Source organism: Alligator mississippiensis, chromosome 4 (assembly GCF_030867095.1).
Source record: "Alligator mississippiensis isolate rAllMis1 chromosome 4, rAllMis1, whole genome shotgun sequence".
Taxonomy (NCBI): Eukaryota; Metazoa; Chordata; order Crocodylia; family Alligatoridae; genus Alligator; species Alligator mississippiensis.
Window position 1 is genome coordinate 31,460,749 of NC_081827.1, and position 27,791 is coordinate 31,488,539.

The 27,791-nt window shown below is 40.1% G+C and overlaps 1 protein-coding gene across 3 annotated transcripts in view; it reads left to right on the forward strand.

The window, feature by feature from the left end:
• The window catches only part of TBC1D22A (TBC1 domain family member 22A), a 432,230-nt gene that overhangs the window by 360,375 nt on the left and 44,064 nt on the right, over window positions 1-27,791 (forward strand). Inside the window, exon 13 of one of the 3 annotated variants that reach the window (XM_059725895.1) lies at window positions 18,752-19,133. The exons of the other annotated variants lie outside the window; for them this stretch is intronic. Coding sequence (XP_059581878.1) covers window positions 18,752-18,820 — 69 coding nt within the window. The 3' untranslated portion in view covers window positions 18,821-19,133. Of the gene's footprint in view, window positions 1-18,751; window positions 19,134-27,791 lie in introns of those variants that run through there. 3 annotated transcript variants of the gene reach the window in all.

Sequence of the window (27,791 nt, forward strand, 5' to 3'; positions counted from 1 at the left end):
ATTCATAGATGTTAGGGCCGGAAGGGACCTCAATAGATTATCGAGTCCGACCCCCTGCGTAGGCAGGAAAGAGTGCTGGGTCTAGATGACCCCAGCTAGATGCTTATCGAACCTCCTCTTGAAGACCCCCAGGGTAGGGGAGAGCACCACCTCCCTCGGGAGCCCGTTCCAGACCTTGGCCACTCGAACTGTGAAGAAGTTCTTCCTAATGTCCAGTCTAAATCTGCTCTCTGCTAGCTTGTGGCCATTATTTCTTGTAACCCCCAGGGGTGCCTTGATGAATAAAACCTCACCAATTCCCTTCTGTGCCCCCGTGATGAACTTATAGGCAGCCACAAGGTCGCCTGTCAACCTTCTCTTGTGGAGGCTGAAAAGGTCCAGGTTCTCTAGTCTCTCCTCGTAGGGCTTGGTCTGCAGGCCCTTAACCATACGAGTGGCTCTTCTCTGGACCCTCTCCAGGTTATCCGCATCCCTCTTGAAGTGCAGCGCCCAGAATTGCACGCAGTACTCCAGCTGCAGTCTGACCAGTGCCCGATTGAGGGGAAGTATCAACTCCTTGGATCTATTCGTCATGCATCTGCTGATGCACGATAAAGTGCCATTGGCTTTTCTGATGGCTTCGTCACACTGCCGGCTCATGTTCATCTTGGAGTCCACTAGGACTCCAAGATCCCTTTCCACTTCCGTGCCACCCAGCAGGTCATTCCCTAGGCTGCAGGTGTGCTGGACATTTTTCCTCCCTAGGTGCAGCATTTTGCATTTCTCCTTGTTGAACTGCATTCTGTTGTTTTCTGCCCACTTGTCCAACCTGTCCAGGTCTGCTTGCAGCTGTTCTGTGCCCTCCAGCGTGTCCACTTCTCCCCATAGCTTTGTGTCATCTGCAAACTTGGACAGAGTACATTTGACTCCCTCATCCAAGTCGCTGATGAAGACATTAAAGAGTATCGGTCCAAGGACCGAACCCTGCGGGACCCCGCTGCCCACATCCTTCCAAGTCGAAACCTACCCATCCACCACGACTCTCTGGGTGCGACCCTCTAGCCAATTCGCCACCCACTGGACTGTGTAGTCATCCAAGTCACAGCCTCTTAACTTATTCACCAGTATGGGGTGGGATACTGTATCGAAGGCCTTCCTGAAGTCTAAGTATACGACATCCACCCCTCCTCCTGTGTCCAGGTGTTTCATAACCTGGTCATAAAAAGACCATATAGGACAATGAGAATGGGAAACACCTGAACTTTCAGTCCCATATAGACTGTGGCAGATCACATGGATTTGGATATGAATGTTGAACCAGTTGAAAACAAAATTCCTTGTTTAGATTTCCCTGACTACTTATTTTCCAAAATCTGTTTTCCTGAAGAAAACTTCCATATTTCAAAAATCACATTTACATTAGGAAATGGTTATAGCAGCTAACAGATTTCTTTTAAACTGTGTAATTTTTTTTTAAACTTAGCTTAATATTGAGCACCTATTAATGCTGTATTGATTATGTGCATCAGTGAGGGACAACCTTTTTGGCAGGCATGTCACAAATTAGCTCTGCACCCTTCCCGAGTGCCGCTGATTACCTTCCACTGCCCAACCTACTTTTCTTCTTTCTGTCCTGTGCTTTCTGCCCTATCTGCTGCTCCGCTTTTTGCTTCCTGCACTACCTGCCACTGTGCTGCCTGTCCCTTTCCAAGCTGTTGCCTGCCATACACAGAGGCTGCCTGTGCCACTTGTAGCATGCACACTACAGATTCACCGTGGTGTAAATAGTTCTTGTATTATATCTGAATGCGTTATGCACAGTCGTCCTGAGTACTGATGAAGTACTGAAAATGATGCATGATGAATCAGTGTCCCAACCCCTCTATACCTATAACTGTAGTGAAATGTGATAAATAGTATCTTAAACCCGCATGTGTGTATCCTGCTTATCTACCTGTTTGCTTGTATTTATGATTTTCCAAACATCTGAGCATCTACAAAAAGCAGATAAATGATTCCAGTTTCTTCCTTTCCCGAAGTATGGAATTTCCCTATAAAAATAAGGTGGTCTTTAGTGCTGGCTGATCCATTGTTCATTCCTGGACTATAAGGATCTATATCTTGCAGCCCATCATGTTAAAATCTGTGTTTCTTGCATCTTTAGAAAACTAGAAAATCATTCTTTCTGGTGGCGCACGGTCACAAAAAGTCACAAGGTATCAGACCTTCTAATTCTGGTAGTCTTATGTCTCAAGAATATCATATTTAGTGGCTTCCTAATTATGTTGTAATTTTTTATCTCCCCAGAAGGCCTTTATTGTCTTACTGCCAGTACTAAGGAATTCTGATTTTATTTCAAGCTCTTCCAGAAATGTTGCACTGTATTCAAAATCTAGCTGAATGGTACTTCGTTAGGATATGAAGCCTGAAAACGTCATTGATATTTACAATATTGACTGTGTTTAGTTTGACTGGATATGTAGTTACAAATGTTTGTTTTCTGGATGAGTGTAGTACTGCATTTCAAGTGCCAGTACTGTCATTCACCAATATCTAATGTGTATTCCATGGATACACTCTACTGTTGCTTAAAATTGCCATGTGCTTGAATATTCCAGCCAATGAATTTCTTCACTTAACTATTTACATAAAATGAACACACACAACTGTAGAAGTAGTTAACCAGAATCTGTTAAATTCAAATTGACGTTAATAGAAATTTGGGGTTACGACGACAGGCTGAGAGCTATGGGGCTCTTTAGCCTGGAAAAGCGCAGGCTCAGGGGTGATCTGATGGCCACCCCTATAAGTTTATCAGGGGTGACCACCAGTATCTGGGGGAACGTTTGTTCACCAGAGTGCCCCAAGGGATGACGAGGTCGAATGCTTATAAACTACTGCAAGATCGTTTCAGGCTGGACTTCAGGAAGAATTTCTTTACTGTCTGAGCCCCCAAGGTCTGGAATAGCCTGCCATCGGAGGTGGCTCAAGCACCTACATTGAACAACTTCAAGAGAAATTTAGATGCTTATCTTGCTGGGATCCTATGACTCCAGCTGACTTCCTGCCCCTTGGGCAGGGGGCTGGACTTGATGATCTTCCGAGGTCCCTTCCAGCCCTATTGTCTATGAAATCTATGAGATAGAAGGAAAGCAGTGTGCGAGAAGAGCTAGACATGCTATGTTTGCTAAATCCGTGTACAGACTGTTCTGTACACTAAAGAAAGGTTCCAAACAGTTGAGAAATAAGAAACCAAAAGCTGTAAATCTACCCTTGATTTCTGGTCTTTCACTTGTTTCCAGAGATGCATTCCATTAGGTCACTAGACTAACACTAATACCCTTTTTTAAAAAAAAAAAAAAAAAAAAAGGTAAATATAGATGTGGAACATTTTAAAAATATAGTAAAGTATGCCTTATGACTTTGAGTACAAGCTGTAAAAATCATTTAATGTGTACCATCTATGCTTAACTGATCATAGATCTAGATGATTAATAGCTTCATATTCATCAGCATGTCTTATAGACTCATTGTTATTCATTTCTCTAACTACAGCAATAATTCTGAAATTTTCATTGATTCAAGAGAAAGAGATATGCGAGTGGTTGATACTGTTAAATGATAAAACATTCAAGCATGAAATTGAGCATATTTAGTAGTCAAACGGTAATAGAAAAATAAGACTTTTATTGATTTTAATAGCATAAGCACAGAATAATGTTTGAAACACAATAGTAAAAACATTTTAAATTAGGGACCAGATTCTGATACCACAGTCATGTAAGGTATAAGCCAGGGAAACTATCAGTAATTTGTGTTAATTTCTCACTTACAAAAACATTACAAGTTTACAATGTGGTAGAAGTAAATCCCTTTGGCTTTACCCTAAAAGAGCACAATTTTGGCTATAGACGTGCACGTTACATCCAGGCATTCAAAATATTTAAAATGTTTCAAAATATCTATAATACAGTCCAAAAGTAAAGTGATGTTTCTTCTGCATAATTAAACTGCACAAGTACTTTTGGTGTTATCTGTGAAAATCCAGGTGTAATTCAAGGTATAGGTTTCACCTTAAAAGACATAAATTGTAAGTCAGGCACCTACAGTTGTAAATTTATAAATTATAAGCAAACAGTTTGGGATGTAATTATGTGAAGCACAACCTCTTCCTCATATACATTTGAATTTTGGGTGTGCAAAGCAGGCCCTATTTGATTTGGATTTGGCTCAAATCAGGGACAGCGATTCAATTTGGCCGAATCTGAAGATTCGATGCTGATTCAGAGAATCAGTAATTCTGACATAGAAACAGCTTTAAAAGTTTTTTCTACATACCTTGAGGTACCAGCGCAGCTTGTGAATGCTGCAATGCTGTGGCAGATGGAGTGCCCCACAGGAGTGCAGGGGGGGTGAACCCAGAAGTGGACCGGGAGTTCTTCCAGTCCACTTCCAGGTCCACCAGGGAGCGCTCTGGGAGGCCCTCTCGCATCCCATGGCTCAGCGATCAGCCATGAAGGGACCCCGGGTGCTCCTACCCCCCCCCGACCCAAGAGGCACCAGTTGCCAAGCTAGGGGCAAGCAGGGGGGGCCCCAGCACACTCTTCAGTGGACTGGAAGTGCTTCTGGTCCACTTCCAGGTCTGCTGTTGAGCATGTTGGAGAGCCCCTTGCACTTCTGTGGAACACTTCATCTGCCCCAGCATTGCAGTATTCACAAGCCACCTGCTACCTAGAGGTATGCAGAAAAACATTTAAAGCTGTCTTTGTCCAGATCTTTCCGAATTGATTCAGAGGGTTCTGATTCAATTTGGAGGGATTAAAGGGTCCTCTGATTCAATTTGGATGTGGAGATTTGGCCACTGAATTGGGCCAAATCTCCACCAAATCGAATCAGGAACCTAAGCTTCACACAGCTGTAATTTGAATGTGTATTTCTTGATAAACTTACTATTTAAATAGCACAAATTATTCATACATTTGCATTTATCAACAAATGTAATCTGTGTTTTCAAACAAATTCTCATTGGTGTTAAATATGTACTGTTTTGAGAGACCTGATCTTTCTCCTATCTGAACAAAGATCTCAACCTGTGTCTGACATTTATTTATGAATGTCTAGTCATCACCTTGATCTCTACATGACTAAAACAGAGCTTTTAATCCACCCCATTCCTCTCCTTCCCCTGCCCCAATGACCTCTTTCCCCAACACCTTCCTGCTACCTCCTCATTCAGTCACTTTGCATGATACCCTTTTTCTGCCTGTCCCTCAGTTTCAGTAAGCTAAGTGTCTTAATTTCTCCCTAGGTCATCAGATCCAGGCTATGTTGAAATGTTTCCAATTCTTTTAGTACATATCTAAGGTACAGCCTTTCCTGTCTATCTACAGTGCTAAACCTCTTACATCACAATTACTGCAACACCCTTTCCTCTGTCCTTGAATAATACCATCTTGCCCCACTTATGTTAATTCAAAATACTGGTGTAAGATCATTTTCTAGTCTGTCACTTTCATAATGTTGCCTCTCTTTGCATCTGCAACAGGGTGCCATCTTTGGCTGCATTTTTTTAATAGGTGTGCCCCTATCAAGTCTTGCTGAATTTTCCTCCCTGGGGATCAGCTTCCCCCCCCCCCCCCCTTTTTATTCGCCTTCCACAACTAGATGTTACTTGGTTCTTAAAAAGGAGGGAGACTGACTCACAGTTTCCCAAACAGGCTTCAGGTTCACCACCTGTAGGATAATGAGCTGTTGCCAAAATGCATGCTCCTATCTCCCCTTGACGTGCCCTGTGCCTTGCAAATATTTTATAATTTTCTCTTTATCTTGGGGTCTCAGCCACTGTGGGCCTACCCCCTCTCTCTCTTTCTCTCTCTCTCTCTTGCTAGGCCTGTCAGTCAAAAAACCCACTAAGCAGGGCTTGACCCCAAGGCTGTAGCTGTAACTCGCTCAGGCTCAAGGCCTTCCGTTACATACTTTCCACAACACCAGGCCTACTGGCCCTTCTACACTGCACCCCTGTGGTACCAGGCTGTTGGAGCCTCAGCCCCTTCCAGCTTTGCCCCTCTTTCTGTAGTTAGGGCTGTTTGCCTAAGTCCACTTGTGACCCTGTTGCTGCACCCCTAGTGCAGCAGGGCTTCTTGAGCCCTCTATCATGGAGCCCCTCGGTGCTAATGAGGCCTTCTCCTCCCCTATAGCCTCAGCCACAAACCACCGGCATTTAACATTAAACGTAAACCATAGGCCCCTATGGCCATCTAATGAAAATAAAAAAATAAGAGGCAAAGTGCCTGCTTACATGTGATTGTGCTTCTGTCTAACAGTGTGGCATGTTCTTCCCAAGGAGGCTCCCGCAGCTGCTCTGTTGTCATCAGGAGTCTCCCTCTCTGCTGCCGTCCTGCTCTTCTCCGCCTGAGGTTTATATGGTTCTGGCCTTCCCCATCCTGTCACCTGACCAGCTGGCAGGGCTCGATCCTTGACTCCTGCTCCACTGGGCGGCTGCTTCCGGAATGTTCCGGAATGCTTCCTGATAACAGGGCTAAGGTTCCCTGTTACAGCATCCTTCCTGTGGTTCTGTCTTTTCAGTCTCATCAAACCAAAGCTGTTTATCTTCATTCTCATGACCCTTCATGATGTATTCCTACAAATTAGCTTTTGTTCATTATCAAGATCTCAACTACTAACTCTTATGTTTATCATGGTCCTTTCTCTGCTATGATCAGTTTTCTGTACTTTAAATCCATGGCCCACAATGCTACTCTATTTAGCCTGCAGAATTCAGAGTTCTTTTAGCACCAATGGACATGGCCCTTGGTGGCAGGAGGGCAAGTGGGAATTTGACACTCCTGCTTTAAATAAAAGTATATGACTCTTTTTAAACTTCATATCTTTCTATTCTAATGCAAGACAGTTCAAACTAAGTTTAAGCATTAGAAGATTAACATAATTGAGTTCTGAATTTTACTAAGGAAATAGATCTTGTTTATGATCTATAATTAGTAATCAGCGCACCAGACGTGCTGTATGTACAAAGCTTTCTTGAACTCTTCCAATCTCAGGAAAAAATTACTTTGTCTGCAGAAATACTTAGTTCTCCAAGGTCATCACCAGACAAATCCAGAGTAAGCAACTCTTTTATACAAAGTTAAATAATTTTGATTGATTTAAAACAGATATAGTTTCATAGCAAAGTAGGGCTGAAAGGGACCTCATCAGGTGATATAGTCCAGTCCTTTGCTCAAGGCAGGATCATCCCTGTTGAGAACAACCCAGCCACATTTCCATCTACCTTGCTCTTAAAAATTTCCAGGGATGGAAATTTCACAGGTTTTTTAGTTTAGCTTGTTCCGCTTGACCATTTTTATAGTCAGAAAATTCTGCATAGTTTTTGACCTGAATGTCCTCTGCTGCTGTTTAAAGCTATTGCTCCTATTTTTGTCCCCTACAGCCACAGAAAAAGGTTATCTCCATCTTCTTTTAATCTCCCTTCAGGTACTTGAAGACTGTTATCAAACCTTCCCTGCCCCCTCGAGCTGGATGTGGATCAATAGGCTCCTTGTAGGCCAGATTTGGACATGGTGGTAGTGGGAGACAAGCAGCAGGGGTTAATGCTAGTGTGGGATTTCTTTTCTCTCACCACCAACACACATTGTGAATGGAGCTCTGCATCTTGGACTTGTGTAACCAGTCCCTGACCCTGAATTTCTGGCCACTCTACCAGCTCCACAGGCCACAGAATATGCTCTATAACTAGCCTAGAGTCTGTAAATTTGACAACCCTGCTTTAGAAAAATCTCTATTTGTGCTTTCATTATTTTATTTAAATAACTTCAAGATAGTTGGACCTATGAGTCCAAAACCTTTTATCCTTTATAAAATGAAAAGGGTACAAAAAATAGCACACAGTATCTATCTCATGGTAATTTTTTCCCTTTAAATAGCAAATTAAATTGTCAAGATACATATTTCTAATTATCAGCAAAGAAAACTTATTGCACATAAAACTCATTCAATCAAAGCAGTGCTGAGATATTTACTTAAAGTATTCTAGGTGATTACTCTTTCTTTTTCAAAAATACTTTAAAAACATATAGGAGATTAAGGAATTGTCTTACTCTTCTGTATAATTTTTTTGCATGTCTTTCAGTTCTCTTCAGTGAAACATAACAGGTTTATTTGATTAAAGACAGCTTTACTGACAGTACTTGTTTGTCTTTGGACTGTTGCTTGTGTTCAGTCTGTGTTTATCTTCCATGTAAACAAAAATTCCTTTCAAGCTACATATGAATATGTGTGCACCACAGTCTCCTGAGTTGTATTTTTAAAGAATGAAAAACAGAATAAGCCTCTCAGAGGCCCAGTCTAAGAGTAGCAGAAGCATCTCTTACAAGGACACAAGTGCTGCACAACCACACTCTGAAAACAGGGGCAGGGAGTGTGATATAATATTATGTTGTTCATAATCTAAATTGGGTTGTGCCCAGCTAGTATTAAAATACTTCTCATTCAGGCCTTAAGTTTATCCATGTCTTATTCTTTATTAATCTTGCACAGTTTTATTTTGCCATCTGTACAAATATCATTTTCGGCTGAAAATTGGATCTAAATTGTAATCTTTCTGGGTGCGTCTTCATGTGCAATTAATGCACAGCAGTAAACTCCAGCGAATATTGTACCAGAATTTATTGCTCCCAGGCACTGTGTTTAAATGCGCGCTCAGGACCACAGCCCGTTGAGCCAGGGCGGAGCAATCCCAGCTGGCTGGAGTCTGCGGGAGTCAGCCTGCCAGCCCAGGGCTTCTCCAACCCAGCTCAACATGCTGCCAAGGGGCTGGCTGGGGCACAAAGGTACTTCAGTGTGGGGCTAGCTGGCAGGCAGCCTTGCAGTGAATCACCTCCATGCCCCAGCCAGCCCTGTCAGTATCTGCACATGCATTGCAGTAAAGTAAGAAAACTGCCACAGGATAGTACTTTTTCTTAGGGTTTTTTTCCCTCTTAGTAGCAAAATTCTTGAATCAGTTGAAGATTACTTATCTGGATATGATATAAGAAGATGCATAAAGTTGCAAAACATTTTTCCTCTCTTACTTTAAACAGGCATATTTTTGTTAAACCATGCCCATTAAAAAATCCATTTTCTAAAAAGTGAAACAGATATTGAAAGCCCAGTGTTATAGTAAAAATATTTCAACTAGAGTGTTAACTTTATAAATAAGTTATTGCCATGGGGAAGGGGCATCAAACTCATCCAGCCCCCTGAGCTGGATCTAGACTGTAGGGCTGCTTGTGAGCCAGATTAGAATCCAGATGCAGTAGTGGTGGGGCCAGCAGCATGAGGGAGCCCTTGGGGATTAATACAGTTGTTGAAGGCCAGGAAGAGATGAGTGAGCACTTACCTCCACACATCACGCAGCACCCATAAAAAGATTTTGTGGCATGAAAATCACTGGTCTATACTCACAGCTTACATAGTGGCTTTAAACAGTATTCCAAAAAAAATCTTAAAACTTTATGACAGCACTTGGCTGTTTTTGCCAAAATGCACAATTCAGTTTGTATAAACTCGTGTTCATAGAAAAGCACACTTGACTAAAACGTTATTTCACAGTAGAAAAAAAAAAGATGTGACAAAAGGAATATAATCAGGTACCTGAGTAAAAAGTACTATGGGACATTTGTCCATTGTCCCAAGATACATAGCTGTCTAACTTGAAAGCATTTTGTTTTTTAAATATACTGGGATTCTTTGGAATTGTTCAAGATATAGTATGTATGCCTTGTTTTGTTTAAAAATAGCTAACATATGAGAACAAAGTCATCATATTTTTGTCATTGTAGCAGATTAGAGTACACAAATTAATATTTAAATAGTTCTTACTTTAAAAGCATATGGGAAAAGTTGGTATATCATTGGAATTATGTAATGGCTATTCAGAACTCTGTACCATGCACATCAGGCAGAAAAAAATATTAGAAGGTTCCTGTAAGAAGAAAGGAGAGGAGTCTTGAGAAAAGCTACCAGAACAGCCATAATACAGGGAGAGTCCTCTAGCTTTGTCTTATTAGAGCATAGAAGCAAGAAGACAATGCTGCATTAGCCGGTCTCTTCATGAAGGAGAGAATCAAATATTTTTCTTTCCTTTGCGAGATAAGTTTTGTTTGTGTGGGACTACCTGAAGCCAAGGTCCCAGCTAGTTGGTGAAGAGCTGTTGAACAGGTTCCTCAGAAGAAACTTTGTTCAGTTTATTGGAAGCTCTGGCTGCTTTTACACATGCTTTGGTGGTGGAGCGGGTGGTGGCGCTTTAATTAGAGGGGCTCTGAGAGCCCCACTGCATCTTGTGTATCAGTGTCCCCACGCTTAAAAATGGTGGTGAGGGCACTTGAAGTACAGCTTGTTCAATGTGCCTGCTGCCATTTTTAAGCACGGCTTCACTGATACGCGAGATGCAGGAGGCTGCTGGAGTGCAGAAATTGCCATGCTCCAGCAGACTTGATTAATCAAGTCTACTCCAACGCACTGAAATTCCAGCACATTGAAGTAGCCTCCCCACTTGTGTACAGGTGCCCTCTGAGTTTTAGGTTTGGGAGTGATATTGAAGTAAGTTTTACCTGTGTGCTTTGGCTGAAGGAAGCTGCTTTTATATAGTTCTTTGTTTACAGTTACATGCACTGACTTTGCAAAAGCCAAGATGTTTTACCAGTCCATCCCAAACCAACCAGCTGCTCCTCCACATGTTACAATTAGAGAGCAATCCTTGGAAAATGCTGAGCATTTCCCTTTCTTGGGGAGTCACCTTCCCAGAAAGACTATGTAGATGATGATATTCAGTGCCGGATAAAATCTACCAGTGCTCCCTTTGAACATCTCTGAAATCACGTGTTTGATGATCATGACATCAGGAACCAAACCAAACTTCTCATCTACCAGTTTGTTGACATTCCTACCCTGTTGTGTGGGTTTGAAATTTAGATGACAAGTCAGAGATATCTGAACACTTTGGAATGTTACCAGCAGTAATGTTTTTGGAAAATCATCCATATTAATTGGAAGGACAGAAGAACAAATGCCAGCATTCTGGCTCACGCAAACAGCTCCAGTATCAAAACCATGTTTATATGACACCAGCTCTGTTGGCCTAGTTATGTCATAACGTACACCCCAGTGAATTATGCACACACATGCATGTGGTGGCATGGAGCTGGCCTGGCCCACTGGCATGTGCCTTCAAACCAGATCAGTCTGGCTCTGCACCAGCACTTGGGGCTCTCATTAGGATTACCATATTTCCAGTTCCCAAAAAGAAGACACCTGTTGGGGGTGACACTGCACTCCCAACCCACAGCCCCCTGGCACTGCCAGTGCCCCTCGCAACCCAAAGCCCCCTGGCCCTGTTGTTGCCCTTTGCTCACAACCCTCAGGCCCCTGCCCTGCCAGTGCCCCTCACTCCTAACCCACAGCACCCCCCCCCCGGCCCTGCTGGTGTCCCTCACTCTCAACCCACAACCTCCTGGCGCTGCCAGTGCCCCTCACTCCTGACCCATAACCCCCCCCAACCCTGCTGGTGGCCCTCCTGACCCACAGCTCCCTGCTTCCCCTAGCCCTGCCAGACAGCCCCCACCCCAGGTGTCCCCATCCTGATCAGGCCTGACTACAGAGGCTCCAACTTGTGCAGGTTGTGGCAATGTGAGTCCAGCCCCGGCACGTGCTGGAGAGAAGAGGAGGGGATGCCTGTGGCTGGGGCTGGGGTTCCCACACTGCCAGGCTGCCTGGCCATGCCCTACCCTATGGACAGTGTTTCCCAGCTGCCCCACCACTGTGAGCATGGGCACTGGCCCAGCCACAGAGCTCCCTGTCATTCCAGGTGCCTTCCCTGTGCCCTGCCGCAGCCCTGGCACCTCAACAGCTTTCCCCAGTGCCAGCAAGCAAGTACACACACGCACGCAGAAATGGACATGCATACAAACAGTTCCCGAGCCCTGGCCATCCAACTCCCATCCCCTATAGACTTGCCTGCATCTAGCTGCCAAGGCTGCGCCCACCATGCTGCCTATCTCCACGCTGACCACCTGCATATGCGTGCACAGATGCACGTGGTGCCTCCTGCCTCCAATCATCCTTCCGCCACTCCCACCAGTGGCATTCTGGACCCAAAGTGAGAATGTCTAGGAAAACCTGGGACGTACAGTTAACCTTATTTTATGTAAAATTTTGCAATTAGATGTGGTCATACCTTTTATGTGCAAAATTGCGTGGGCACAATGCATGCCTAAAAAACAGAACCTTCCAACTAACTAATGGTGACCACTGTAGAGGTGGGAAAAAGAAGAAATTCAAGGACACCTTGAAGGCCAATCTGAAAAAATGTCATATTAAAATCAATATCTAGGGAGACTCTAGTACTGAATTGTCCCATTATTTTGAATTGTAAACTTGCCTCACTATGGAGTCAGATAGATGAGAGAGACAAAGAGCTGTGACCAGACGTCACCAGGATCTACTCCTTTCTTCTGGAACTATATGCCATGTCTTCAGTTGAACTTACGGATCTCAGGTCATTTCTGGACACACCAGTGATTTCCCTATTTACTGAAATACTGTCATCCTTGACTGGAAGACTTCAGTCCAAGGTTGAAGGAACTCCTAATTGAGTTGGCCTTTCTTTTTGTGTTTCTTTGTTCTGTAAAAATCTCACATTTGGCTCTTTACTGGTTAACTTAGATTCAAGAACTGATATTTATCACTGTAGAAGTTGTGATGATTGTAGTGCTGTGTTAGTCAGTACCTCCAGTTTGGCAGCCTAAAGGGTTTCTCCTAAGGAGGCAAGAATCTAATTCATCTGGGGAAGGTAAGAATCACTGAAAAAACAAAACAAAACAAAGGCTATATGGAAGCTTCTAAAATCTTCAGGTAAAATTGGTCTTTATTTTGGTTTCTATTGTGTCGTCATTTTATTCTGGTATTATAAGTACAGGACTTGGGATCTGAACATCAGAGTCTCTTGCCAGCCCTGTCACAGTGTAGTTTTGGACAAATGGTTTAATCTCTTTGCTTTATCTACCAAACAAATACCTATGAAATGAATAATTGTCTACCTCACAAAGATACTGTGAGGCATGGAAATTCAGTTATTATTGCTGTAGGTAAAAATAAGTATTCCTCAACTAATTGAAAATATGTGAATATTTCATTTCTATCCATATAAACTGACTAGTTGAGAATAGATTATGAAAGAGGATATATATCAAAAGACGGAAATAAAATGTATTTAATAAAAAATACTTAAGAAATATAGTTAATTTAAAATGACAGTGTAATTATTGCTGCCAAAAACTTCATTGTGAATAGTCTGTTTCCACACTGTCTCATTATTTTGATTTTTCTCAAATTAAAATGACTTTAACAGCTGTTGTATACTTCAGGTAATAGTAAAAAAAATGTTTTATAATTTGTACCTAAATAACAAAGCTTACCTTTTACTCATGTGCCATAACAAACCCATTCAAATACATATAATCTGATGTTTCTTTTTGATTGCTAAGGCGGAAATCTGCATCTTCACAGTCTGTCTTACCTTAAAAGCAAACTCATTGGCTTCTGAAGTGTGAATATTGACAAGATTTCTTATCTTCCCTTAGGCTTTTCAATTTCTTCTGCCTAATACAGTAGTGTATAGACATTGTACTTCATTTTCTACTGGGAGAGTTGTTGCTCTCTCAGGAGAAACTATAAGTGTACAGATATTAAGGATTCTTCTTCCAGAGCAAAAGTGGCCACTTCAGGAGAAAAATAACCTGGAAACAACCAGGGTTAAATGGCACTTGGGATATTTTTCTCCTGGAAGAGCAAATGTCTGTATACATTTCCTGCAGAGAGCACAGTATAGTCCTCCAACATCTCAGGGTGCTTTGTTCCTGTCCTCCTCTCCCCATGAGAGATTGTGTTGCTGAGGCTGTACTCTGCTGCTCCATCTAAGCAGGAAACAGAACACACCCACTTAATAACCCCAACATTGGGCTGTAGGAGGCACAGAGTGAACTTAAGCAGACTGGATCAGCCAGTCAGAGCTGTCCTGTACACTGCTGCCATCTGTCTCTAGGCAGCCTGAGGGAATCTGCAAAACTTGCTGAGATGTATCCATAAGTGTGTCTTTGCTGTGCAGCATCAGTACTGCAAGTTCTCTGGTCTTCAGGAGTTCAGCATTCAAATATCTGTTTAGGTGTCTTTGGGTAAGTTTTTCTACCAAGAGAACAAACTTGGGAGAATTCTCCCAGATTATTTGAACATGGCTATGACAGTATTGAAGTGCCATCCAACTCTGAAAGAAGAGTTTGATAAGAATATAGGAGTGAAATCACAAGCAACAATAAGTTCATAAGAATGTAATCAACATCTGTCCAAAAAGCTCTAAAGAACATCCGTTATAATCTTTCCCATAACACAGATACACATTACCTCATAACAAATTTAAGATCCTTAGTTCACAAAAAATATTTCTACAATATATCATGGGAAGATAACACAAGAGATTAGAGTGCTGTCAATATCACTGGCCAGTGCAATGCAAGGAATTAAATAATATACGTTAAGATGATCATAGAAAGTAGAGCATGCTTCATGCTACAATGGAAAATAAAGAATATCCAACATTTCTTGCTAATTTGGTCAGGAAGTTTTATTTCAGAGAGATGGCACTGGCATAAAGTATGGCCCCTATCATGGCACAAAGTATTTAAGGATCTCAGGCCTCTTTTATACATTGATCAAAACAACTTCACGTTTACAGCATAAGCAACCCAGTTTTCACCATTTGCTAGACATATGTATGTGACATTATTCATTCACATCCAGTTTTCACCAGGTGTTGTGACACTTCCAACAGATAGAGGGGCCTGTTGACCAAGACATTCTGAGGTCTGTTGTGATATCCTGTGCCCATGTTTTCCCTTGTTTCTATTCATTGGCCTTGTGAGATTCCTAGAAATTAATACTCGTAACTTCCCAGTGATTTTGCTTAGCTTACATATGGTCAGGTTTCTGGACACCAAGGTCTATAGCTCTAGCTGGTATTGAGGCCTGCTTTGGTAAATGCTGCTAACAAGCACCTGTTTGATTTCTGTGTGCACTGATCAATGCCTGCACCAATTCATGCTCCAGCATGGTCTACAATCATTTCAGAAGCTGATGGTACTTAGTTATCCAAGCACAATGATAAATCAAGTAAGACCTCAGCATTTTCACTACTTCATGCTGCATCGACAAATGAGGGCTGTAAGCCTTAAGTGGAGGCCCTAATTACTCAGATTACTTCCTGCTTTTGATCAGCATTACCCCAATCTTGTGTGGATAGGGTTTGAGTCAGCAAAAATTCCTTTCTTTCAGGAATGCTGGCATCTTAGTAGTAGAAATGTCTAATGACATCTGAGTAGTAGAATGTCATCTTACTGTCTCTCCAAGTGGACTCATGGTGATGCTGAAAAGAGAAGAATAGTATATATCCCTGCAGGATTTCCAAATGAGGGGTGTTCAGAGAAAAGGAGCAGTTAACCCTTACCACTGTGAGTTGTACTGAAAAGGAATGGTAGAAGTTATTGTTCTATAGAGCTATCTCCTGTTCCTGTGTAATGTAGTTAAGTTGTAGTACCCTGTCATCTGATATGTCAGTACCTGTAGAGAGGTGAACACTTTCACTGTAGATTCTTGTGGCCATATTGAGATGACCCTTGGTAACAGTAACACTGCCCATGTATGCTGCTCTAGTTAGATCTCTACTTGCAAGATACCCAGTATGCTGGTAAATATTATGTTGAGACAAAGAGTAAATTCATAGACTAGGGACTACTTCCATCACCTTACATTTTGAATAGTTTATGCTGTTGCCAGAGACTTCACAAAACTCCTTAATTTCTTGTTTTGGATATTAAAACTTGCTGATTTAAATACTTTCATTGTATAATTTTGTTCAGAACAGTCCAGTTAGAATACAGTAAACACCAATACTATTGCCTGCAACTACAATGGACACTGTCACTGTGTCTTATTTTGTTTGCAAAGGGTTCCAATTGTAGAATATGAGGGTGGCAAAGACCATTACCACCTAGTTGCATTCTGTAAAAAAGTAACAGAATTATTCCTACTCCACTAATGTTCTCTTAAACAATCCTATTCAACTCAGTCAAAAGCCTTTTCTATATCTTAATGATTATCATGAATATCATGCCTGGATTGACTCCGGTTATTACCATCCAATGCAAGCATGTATCTGTTAGCATAGTATAAAGGCTTTGACAGAAGTACTGGCTTTTATCAGAAGTAGCTTGACAAATGTAACAAATCCTCTGAAAGGAATGTTCAGTTTTAACTTCTTTTTTATTTTGCATAAATTGCAGTATTTGTTCCTTTTGTGCTGGGAAAGAGTTGCTTGCTATCTAAAATGTTATAGAAGGAGCTAAAATGTTATAGAAGGAGCTGGGTCAGTTTATTTTTCAAGGGGTCTGTAGAGACCTTAACAATTATGAGAGAAACTATCAGGCTCTGACATATTATTGTTTTTACTTTTTTTAATTACCTCTTGCATCTCTGTAGCTTCAAAAGGGGCTTTCTACTTTGGCCCTTCTCCTCTGCTAAGGGAATAGACATTTTTGCCTTATTGATACATTCTTTTTATCTTTTCCTCCAAGCATGACTTTAACTAGTGTAAAGTTGAAAATAGAATTCTTCCAAAAAATCTTAAAATCTTTGATTCATATTTCATCAAGTTTGTGTGATGTTTGATTGCTAATATTGATTTTTCTTCTTTCTTTTGCTTGAATTTATAGGCCAAACGTCTGGGCTTTTATACACTGATCATAGCAAGACTATTTCAATTATATCTACCTTTTCAGAGATAATATTTCATGGCTTTCTCTAATGGTCTAATTTTTTTGTGTCCATTTTTATGATATTTCTGTTTATTTCACTTTGGTTTAAAGTCATTGCTTCTTTTGCTTGTAGAGAGAGGTACTTAATTGTGTGTGTTAGTCTGAAGTCAAGCAGAAGGCAGTGCAGGGTGGCATCTTAGAGACTAATGGGTTCAGAGAAACGTAAGTAGGGGTGCACCGATAGAAATTTTGGGGGCTGATACCAATAGCTCAGTTTAAGGAAACATGTCGGCTGATACCGATCCAATTTCCGATACAGCTGCATGCAGCTTATAAGTCCATTATGGTGGAAGGGGAGGGGGGAGGGAAGGGGCATGGGAGGAGCAGATCAATGCCCCCCAGTGAGGGAGAGAGTGGGGTAGGGGCAGTCACTGTCTAGTTGGGTTGGGGCACGGAATGGAGTCGCAGCTTATCCACGGGGCATGGGGGGGGGGGTGGCTCCTGCCGCTGTGCACACCCAGGAGGGCATGGGGTTGTGCTCTGAGCTCTGTGCAGGGCAGGACAGGCTGGAGCTGCGGGCTGGAGCCAGGGCTGTGCCAGGCTCTTCTCAGTGGGGGCTGGGCTTGGGGTGGGCGGCAGTGGCGCTGGGAGGGGAGGTTATGGGGGAGCTACAGCAAAATTTAGGGTGGATGCAGCCCCCCCCTGTAGCTCCCCTCCCAGCACTGCCCCTGCCTGCCCCAAGCCCAGCACCCACTGAGAAGAGCCCAGTGCAGCCCCAGCTTCAGCTCACAGCTGCAGCCTGCCACACCCCACCCCACACAGATATGGGGGCACACACCCCTCCCATGCTCTCTCAGGGTGCAAGCAGTTGGCGGGAGCTGTGCCCCCCCTCCCGTGCCCCCTGGACAAGCTGTGGCTCTATCCCCTGCTCCACCATGGCTGGGCAGTGTCTGCCCCTGTCCCAGTCCCTCCCTCATTGCAGGGGATGCTGATCTGCACCCCTCCCACACCCCTTCCCTCTCCCCTCCCCTTCTACCACAACTGACTTACCAGCTATATGCAGCACTTCAAGCTGCCGGGCTCTGCTCCTTGCTGCCTGCATGCTGTGCTGCGGCTGCGTACACGAATGGGCATTTACAAGCCAAATTATCGGCTGCATTAAGCCAATTTCTGATGCAGCCAATTTTCTTTATATAGGTGCCAATCTGATACCGGACCAATGTATCAGTGCACCTGAAAAGCTATAAGCTTTCACTGGTGACAACCTACTTCCTCAGATGCTACCAAAGTCTGTTCAGCATCTGAGGAAGTAGGTCGTCACCAAGAAAGCTTATGCTTCATTGAACCAGTTAATCTCTAAGATGTCACCCTGTCCTGGGCTTTTTTTTTTTTCTTGTGGAAGAAATATTGATGAGTGTGTATTTTAATATTACCTTTAAGCTTTCCACAATGTTGCATGAAATTTCTCCATTTTTACTGAAATTGTTGAACCATCTAAACTAGTTTGGTTACATAGTGGACTATATGGTTGCATCCAGACTAGCACGGCTGTGCGGTATGTAACCACAGACACATCTGCAGTGCCACATACTGCACATTCAGCTTTTCTCCAAGGGAGCAGCCCAGAGGATTTTTTTGACCCCTGGGTACCCAGGGGAAGAAAAAAGCAGTAGTGCACACAGTGGCAGCATGTGCTCCCCAAAGGTGGAGCCTGGAGCAGCTTTAGTTGCTGCTGCAGCTGCAGGAGGCACCCAGAACCCCAAGTAAAGCAGCTAAAACAAGAGCAGAGTCAGTCAAAAGCAATTGACCACAATAAATGAATCCTTGGATAGTGGATTTAGATCCTCAAGACAAAATTGATACCTAGCTCTAACACCTCTGAACTAACCTCAAGATCTTTCTCTTTTTTTTCCCAGAACCATCTTTGCTTGGATTATGTTATATCTAAGTTGCACCCTCTCCCTTATAATGAAATCAGTATATGAGACTAGGAAGCAACTCTAAAAACAGGGGTTGAATTTTGAGTGGTAACTGAACCTTACATCATGTTATTCATCAAAGTCTTTCAGTCAGAAAATGTCTCTCCTTATGTACTGATTGCAGAAGCCTTAAACTGTAAAATTTTAGACCAATAGCTATTCCTTGTGTCTTAAGTACTGGTGGAGAAATGAATTCCTACCAAAGCAATCAAGATGACTTTATTGTCAAGACGAATGATGAGACTTTCTCAGCTGTTTTTAAAATAGATTGTAATTGTTAAATGCTTAAAATAAAGTACACCAATATATTAATAAACTCAGTTAAACCGTATTGGATTAATTCTGGCTGTGCTGATGTCCGCTGCAACACTTTAGTGGGGCTAGGATTTTTTCCATGTCCTTTGGAAACTAATAAATTCAATGTAATTGATCTTCCCATGTTGTAACACTTTTATATTCGTCTCCCCTTGGCTTGTTTTCTGATCGTGCCTTTGTATTGTTTACATGAGTTTTTTAAAACCATTTTTAAAACTCAAAACTGTTCAAAATTTCACATTAAATATTCCCCTATGATGTACAATGAACTGATAGAATTTTGCTCTTGATTTACAAGAGCATATGCCACTTCAGTAATATTGGGTGATTTAGTTCAGAAAAACAGTATGACCAAGAAAATTAATATTTTTTAAGCAGACATGTCTCTTAATTTGTTTTATTCTGAGCTTACCTTCAAAAGGTAAAAAGGAATCTATATGGCCCTAAGTAAATAGTCTTTTTTTCTCTCAACTTTTAATGCCATTTGTAGTAACACATTTAGAAAGTCTTTGTTCTTCCACACATGCAATACTAAGTTAGTAACTGAATAGTTTGGTTCTGTGACAACCAGTGACTATACTGTAACGGTGAGTGATTCATGAAATGAAAAGATTTGAATGTGTACACTGACAAGAAGTACAGTTTTGGCTTTCTGAGGGACTCGTACACTAATTCATTAACTTCTTATATTTTCTTTCAAATGGTACAATCCTTGACAACAGATTTAGGATAATTGGAAGACGGTTTGAAGTAACTTACATTTCTGGAAGTCAGTAAATTTTCATATTCACACCTTCACCATTTTTTATATAGGTCTGTAAAAAGAAAAAAAATATATATGGCAAAATCAGTATCAATTTATATTTGTCAGGTCAATTATATGCTACATTTAACTAATATTTATCATCATTATTGATCAAATATTAGTCCTTTCAGGGGGAAAAATGAAAACTGTTAACCACAGTCAAAATTTAGTGTTTATATGTGAACACAGCTCGTGTTTGAGAGAAGCTAAAATGATGAGGTTACATACTCAGCAAAGTTACTGACTTAGAAGAAGACAGCTTATAGTTTAACATTTTGGTTTTTTTATAGTCTGCTTTGTAACTCTTCCCTCGCTAGTTTTATTGCAGGGAGAAAAGAGGGAAAAACTGTATTATATTTTCTCTTGTTACTTGTTTAAAGTTAAAAATTATATGCTGTAGATATGGGCATGCTAATTAAAAGTATCAAGAAAATGTGTTCAGTTGATTTCATTCCATAAGTAATTCCTCTTCCTTGTCATTAACACCTTTTATATATTTGTAGATTATTATGTTTCCCTCCTGTCACTGCTTACAAAGCTATACATATTTATATATTATAATGTCTTTTTAGTTTGTTCATAAATCAACCCTTTGTCAGTATTTTTTCTGGCACTCTGTTTTGCAGAGCAGAATACAATATGAATGCTAGAGTCTCCTAAAGAAGGGACTTCCTAGTCAATCAAGCAGCTGAAAATTGATTGAATTATAAATAATCATTTTGTCATAAGGTTACAATTTCCATGTCAGTCCTAATTCAAAATGGCCTTGCTTAACTTGTTTGTGGTCCTGTTCTAAATTATATTACAGAGTTTCTTTTCTAGTTTCTTATTCCTGTCATTTTATAGTAAGCAACTGAGTCTGCAGTGTGAGGCTGTGAAGTTCCCGACATGGTTTGTTTTTGTTAGTTTTACCAAGTTTTACTCCTGTGTGGTACTTCCAGAACCTAAGAAGTAATTCTGATTTATCACCATTCTGTTCTTTCATGTGCTCTTTTAAGTCTACAAGTTTCCTTTTCTTCCTTTGCTACCATACTTTCCAATCTTTGTTCAAATGCGTTGTCACTGATTGTTTAAAAAAGAGCACTTTTCTGAGAAATATTTTAATTTAAAACCAAAAGTATTTGCAATTCCTCTACTTTTTGAAATACAATATTATTCATTTAAATTATCTTTTGAAGATACATTTTTGCATCTTGAGTTTTACTAAAATCTTAACCAATTCTATTCTGGCTATCAAGTTTTCTTCTTGTAGCATCAAGGTGGTGGTCTAGTGAATAGGGCCAAGAGTCAGAATATTTGGTTTGTGTTCCTAATTCTTCCACTAACTTGTATAATACTGGATGGATCATTTTTTATCTCTGATTCCTCAGGTCTAAAATGTTGATGATATTTTTAGTATGGCAGTTCAATATCTATGTGAAAAAGCATGATGTAAGAACTATGTGGCATTTATGTATTTAAAAAGTCCCAATATAGTTATGGTGTATCCTTGGTTCCCAACATGTGTTTATGGCCTTCCTAAACAACTTGCCCAAGGAAAACAATGTCTAAAAAGAGCAAAGATCTTCTCCCATCAAAACTGACCAATCAAGATAAGTTATCTGATATTCCCTAGGTACTTCCTCTCATTTAAGAACATTTTTGTTCTCTTGATATACCAATTCTTTAATCTCACCAGGAATTCTGAAACCAGTTCCTTTAGTTGAAACAGACTCAATTAACATCTTTCCTTTACATGCATTCAATGCTTTCTGTCAACATCAGTTCTAGTTAGTATGCTTATCAGTTACAGTGACCTTTCTGCAGCCTTTCCCTCACTTAGTACATTAAATTCAAGAGCATCTGACCACAGAAAGACAGCTTGCCTAGGAAGGGAATGTGGCTTACTCTCATACTCCCCATCTGGTGCAAGTCTTTCCACATCTTTTATTTTTTCCCCCTCTTGCCCTTCCTCTCTTTTCTTAATTGTACCATGGTATCTAGGCAGTAGCCCTTTTCGGACCCCTTCTTAAGAGGCATAGAAAGAAGTTAAATGGTCTACTTGCATGCTAACTGCTGTGTGCTGCCTTTTACTGTTCAGCCTGACGAAGAATGTTTTTCATTCAAAAGCTTGTCTAACTCTAACCCAACACTGCAGTTTATCTAAAAAAGATATCAGCCTAAGATCCTTGCCTCCTTGAATATACACAACAGCAGGAAACTCAGTGTCCTTCCTGCCCTTTCCAAGAGCATGCATCAGAAAGAAATTTGCACTCAAAGGGTAACCTTGTTTGGAGGGGACAGCCTTCTTAAAGAGCATCTGGTGGAAAAAGTGGAAGGCACCAAAGACCACCTACAGTCAATGGTGGATGTTAGTATAGGAAAGGACTGACTTGACTTGCTATCTTGGAATCTTATATAAAAATTTGGTTCTTGTGGATGAAAGAAAACTGAGCAGGCCTCTATTTTGATTCAGTTGATTTCTCATCTCTAATAGAGACAACACTGAAAAAGGGTCCTAATCCTGCATTACCAGTAAAAGTTTTGTCTTGTACTCTCAAGTCATCCTCTGTCCTTGTTTTCATATAATGGAGTTTTTATTGAAAGCCATTGTCTTGGAGACAAAAGGAAACTCTTAAGTGAGATCTTTGTATAGTAAGAAAAATACATTTGATGGGATTTCATTTTCAGTAAGAGCAAAAAGTAGAGGGCGATACGTTCATAGAAAGCTGTTTTTTCCATAGGTAGGCTGATGCATTTGCACTGCTTAGAGGTTTTTGTAGATGTAATTATTACTGCCTGGAGAGAGATTTCTCCATTTGAGTCAGCTGCAAAATTCTGGCCAATTTTAGAAAAAGTAATAGTTTTTGCTAACCAAGATTGCAGGTACCAATTTAATCTATGAATTGTTGAACTGGGTGGGATTGGAAATTATAGTGGAGCTAAATTCTTCATGGCACACCCTCTTTATACTAGTATTCCTTCAAGTCATGCCTTTATTAAGCCAGGTATTTTTAAACAGGCATTTAGAGGGGCTGGAGATAATACTCATATTTGCAGGAAATCTAATGCTATGGTTTGTCCCTATGTCAATGGAACTTCAGCCTCAGTTCTTATTCTTTTCAAGAGGTGAAAGTTATTTGATATGGTCTGAAGGCAGTTCTTAAATCTCTTTTACAGTCAGCCTAAAGTACAGTGATAAATCTCATGTGTAAAGCTTGGTTAGAAGATTTTACACTAGCATATCACAAATGTCATGCAGATGAATATTATAAGGGTCTCAGGCAACATGTCTTGGGAACCTCACTGTAATGTCAGGTTCTCTGAGATGCCTTTGCTTGTAGAAGTGTGTTACAGATTTACAGACTGCTCATATTACCTTGTATTTTAATGGGTGGTTGGGAGGGGTGTTGTTATTGTACCTGAGCCTGGGAAGTAGTAGTGCGGCTACTTTCTGTCTCCTCTCTGCCTTCTCTTTAAATATGTTAAAATAAAAAACCTTCTCCAAGCCTGGATGAAACACATTTTGGTAAAAAATAATCTGAATTCGCCATTAATGTTATTAATTCATTAATAAATTTTTGAAGGCCTGAAAGGCAATCAGATGCCTCCTTGCTACTTGTGCCTTTGAAAATCTCACTTGCCCGTTAATTTTTTTTTATCAGGTTTGTCTCCAGATTCAAATTAAATAGACACTCCAAGGAATAAGCTTTCACTATACTTTCATGGTTATTCTATAAACTAATAAATGTGCATTCTGTATGCTCATGCCAAGAATTGATTTGATGTATTTTATTGATTTGTTTTAAATGCTGCAATTACTATTCACTTCATGCTGTAACTAATGAGATAATCACTGTAATGTAGCAACCTAAGAAGGGTATCACTAATACAGTACTCACATTGTCCCTGAATAACTGCCCTTATAGCCTCTTCAGTGTCAAAGTTTCTTCAGAAAGAAATATAAGGGATTATAAAGGACATAGCTTGTATAGTATAATCTGTATTTAAGAACTTTAGAGGTTACTCCAGTAATATCAGTTTGCTAAGATTTCCTTTCTTAGACGCACTTTATTGTACAAATTCCATGCTCTTTTAATCTTGTACAGCTTAATACTTAATGTTATATATTTGCAACGTTTGGCAGTTTACCAAAATCTATATTTTATTATGGTCTGTGGAACTTGAATATCTTCAATGTGATTAGGTCAGCTCTATTAACCTTTCAGTGTCATTGGTCAGCTTTAGCTATTTATCCCTAGAAGCCATTCTCGGTTTTTAAAATGGAAATTGCTTAATGAAATGTGTGCTAGCTGAAGTGCTTTCTCACTATTCTCTTCATTAATGATTTTATTTTAATTGCTGCAACGTGTTTAATGTGGCTTAATGTCCCCCACTTGATTATATTTGTCCAATGTTGTCCTGATTGTTATCAAATGAACTGACACAGAATAAAAAAAAACCCTGATGTAACAACAATGAATAGCAAATGTAACTGGTGGAGCACAGACTAACCTAGATTGAAAGGGGTTTAATCATTGTGGTTTTAAAGAAAATATCATAGTGAGCAGAATTTCAGTGCCTTCAGTTTTCAGTTCCTTGCATTCTGATGAGTTTACAAGAGGTGCAGGCATAAGGTCATTAAGTATGAGCTGTTCTTTGTGTTGAAGTGAGTACCAGTACATTGACATTGTCATTTTTATAATGCATATTTGTATTCTGAATTGGTTTCTAGAGAGAGGGAAATATTTCTGGTGGTTAGCAATGCTAAGTATTTCACTGCTAAACTTTAGAGCAGTCAGTACATGAATGTCACCCAATAAACCTGCCGCAAAGTGAAATAATTTGATGTTTTCTATTACATATCACTCTCAATTAGTTTCTCCATGTTAAATACTGATTACCTTGGCTCCCAAGTACATTAATAACACTTTATTAGATGACACCTTTGTAACATCAAGAATTAAAACCAGTACATATAGTTTTTAATAATAAATCTAATAAAAAACAGATTAGTAGTTCTTCTTGGCCATAAGCTACCTGAAAGCACAAATTTTTTAAATAGAAGATTCAGTTTATTAATGTCCTATCAGTAAGGTGCTAAAAACGAAGTATAACTCACTAGCTCTGTAGTATATTTGTAGGTTCTTCCACATGAAGAATGGAACTGCAGATGAACTGTTACAGTGGATAGTATATATATGTAAACTGCTTTATGCATTTTCTCACTTGCACAAGATAACACTCTGGCATTCAAGATTTTAAAAAATATTCTTCAGTAGTTAATGGGTATAAAAGTACTATAAAAGTTTGTGTTTTTATTGCTTATTTTGACAAAAAGAGAGCCTCTTCACAGAAATAAGCAGACATCATTTCCAGTACAGGTTCCAAAGCAATTAAGTAAAAGCAGACTGCTGTAGCTAAATGTGTAAATCAGTGTTTTACAGAAAAAGAAAACTTGATACCTTAATGAAACATTTCATTTTCATTTTTAAGACAATGATACAAAGAGGAATAACAGTTAATTATTGGGGTGGGAAGACAAAGTATTTAACAATTTCACTTTAAATATATTGCTATAATCAGGTAAAGTTACTAAATGAAGCTTTTTCAACATTTAAAAATGTAGTCTGAGCCTAGAACTTTCATAGCAGTTTTAAAAATTAGAAACATAATCTATCATAGATGACAATTTGCAACAATTTTACTGAAATGATAAAGAAGTAATTGGTTCTAATAGAAATGCATTCTGAATAATTCTATAAATAGTTTCATTTTTGCTTATTCTAGTAAAAAAAAATACTTGGAAAATATTTACACAAAATACAAAATGTGTGAAGGTTACTTGTCCAACAGGTCTTTGGAAATGGTTCACAAAATAAAGAACCATTTTTATTTACTCATTGAAAGCGCTCACCGCACGGCCCTGTCAAATTCCAATGAATCTGCAAATTCTGCTAAATACCTTGTCACAGACACAAGAAAGAAGGATCCATAATGTATTCCCTGGATGTCCCTCTGGGTTTCTGGCTGGCATTAAGTGAACTTGAATAATGATTCAGTTTTGATTCAGCTGAGCTGTTTGATAAATGTTGAACTCTTACTCTGCTTGTGAAAGGTTACGTTCTACAGTTAAATTGTAAATTGAGAGAAAACATATAGCCCTTTGAAGATTTTGAGTAGAACCTCAGGGATCAGGGGACATGAGAACTATTAAAGAAAATCATACTTTCTCTCAAGGCAGTTTCCTTGGTATATTAAAAATCAGTAAAATAAAAGTCCAATAAATATGTATCAAACCCTAAAATTCTATTTTTCTAAAAAATACTTTGCATGTTGGCAGTGCATTTTATCTGTTGATCTCTGAGATTTTTGGCCAATGTGACAAAAATTTACTATCCCCGTTTTTACAGATTAAGAGACTGAAGCAGAGGGTTGCTAGCACTGAATAGTGTGTTGAGTACTATGTTAGTTCTTAGCCTTTTCCTGATGTTCTAAAATGGGACACATGGTCATATGAAAAAAAAAAACAAACCTAGATCAAGAAAAATAAAACAAGTAAGCCCTAGGAAATCTATAACAGCAACAAAAACTACATAAAAAAGCAAACTCATGCCAAATTGAGGGGTGCAGCATATTAAGCAGAAACGAATCCCTCTGGAAGCTATGTTCAGGATATTTTTGGATACTAATTCAAGTTATGAAGTTGAGAACAAAAGAAAATGACACATGTTGGAAGAGTGTAAAGTAGAAAAGTATTTTAATATTTATTTTGGTAATGCCATTTGGACAAGTATGCTGGGAGGCAAATTAGAAACTGATTTAGTTTGGGTCTGACTTGAGAAATGTTCTTCCATGCTCTGAAAAGATTTATGTTGGGTAATTTCATCAATATCACAAGTTTAAGTAGGTTGGGAACCAAAATAAATTGGGAACAATTGCAATGCTTAAAAGTTAGGATTAAAAAGCTAGTTTGATGTATTGGAAAGGCTTACTCAGTGAATTTAGGGGGAAAAGTCTAGTAGTTTGCACCCACCCTTTTTTACTTTTATTCTGTTAAATTGGAAGAATGCTCTGAAATAAACAGGGTAGTTTTTAATCACAATTCTATTTTCTAAAGTGTCTGCTGCATCAACCAGCTGTGTAGCATCTTCAAATTCAGTAAGTGTATGCACAGTTCCATATTCCATCTCATTTATGAAGGTATTGAAAAGTATTGGATCTAGTGCATACTCTTAGAAACACACTCGATATAGATCTCTTCCCAGCTCGACTTCGAGCCTGGTGCTTTGTGCGTAGATCTTATAGACCGTTTATTTTGGCTATATTTGTAACTGTCCGCATTTGCCTTTTAAATATTTTAAATGATTTGATCTTCTAGTTAATTCAATCTGAGGGGAAAAAAGTAGTGTAATCATAGGCTAGAAACAGATGTCTGTAGAGCACGATCAGCTGTGCTGTGGTATGTTGCAGTACTGCTGATCATGCTCCACAGATGTTTACAGATGTTGATGGATTTTGCGCCCCCATCTGGGGTGCATCTGCAAGCAATAGGGAAACCACCTGCTTACAGATCTACTTTCCTGTGTTGCGGAGTGAGGGACTGCCCTGCAAGAATCCCTTGTGCATACCAATACTATATTCCAACATGGGGCAGGTGTCTGCAAGCAGCAAACTCCTGTTTTCACACATGTGCACCATGTCAGGGTAAGCCCCAACTTCCCCACTTTCCAAGATGTGTCCCCTGACATCCCTGGGATGCATCTGGGCAAGCAAGGCAGGCACTCCCAAGGCTTGAGGGGCCAAATTCTACCTGGTAATTCCCAGACTGCCCAGGACTGGGCTCCTCAAGTCTTTGGAGCCCCTGCCAGGGGCAGC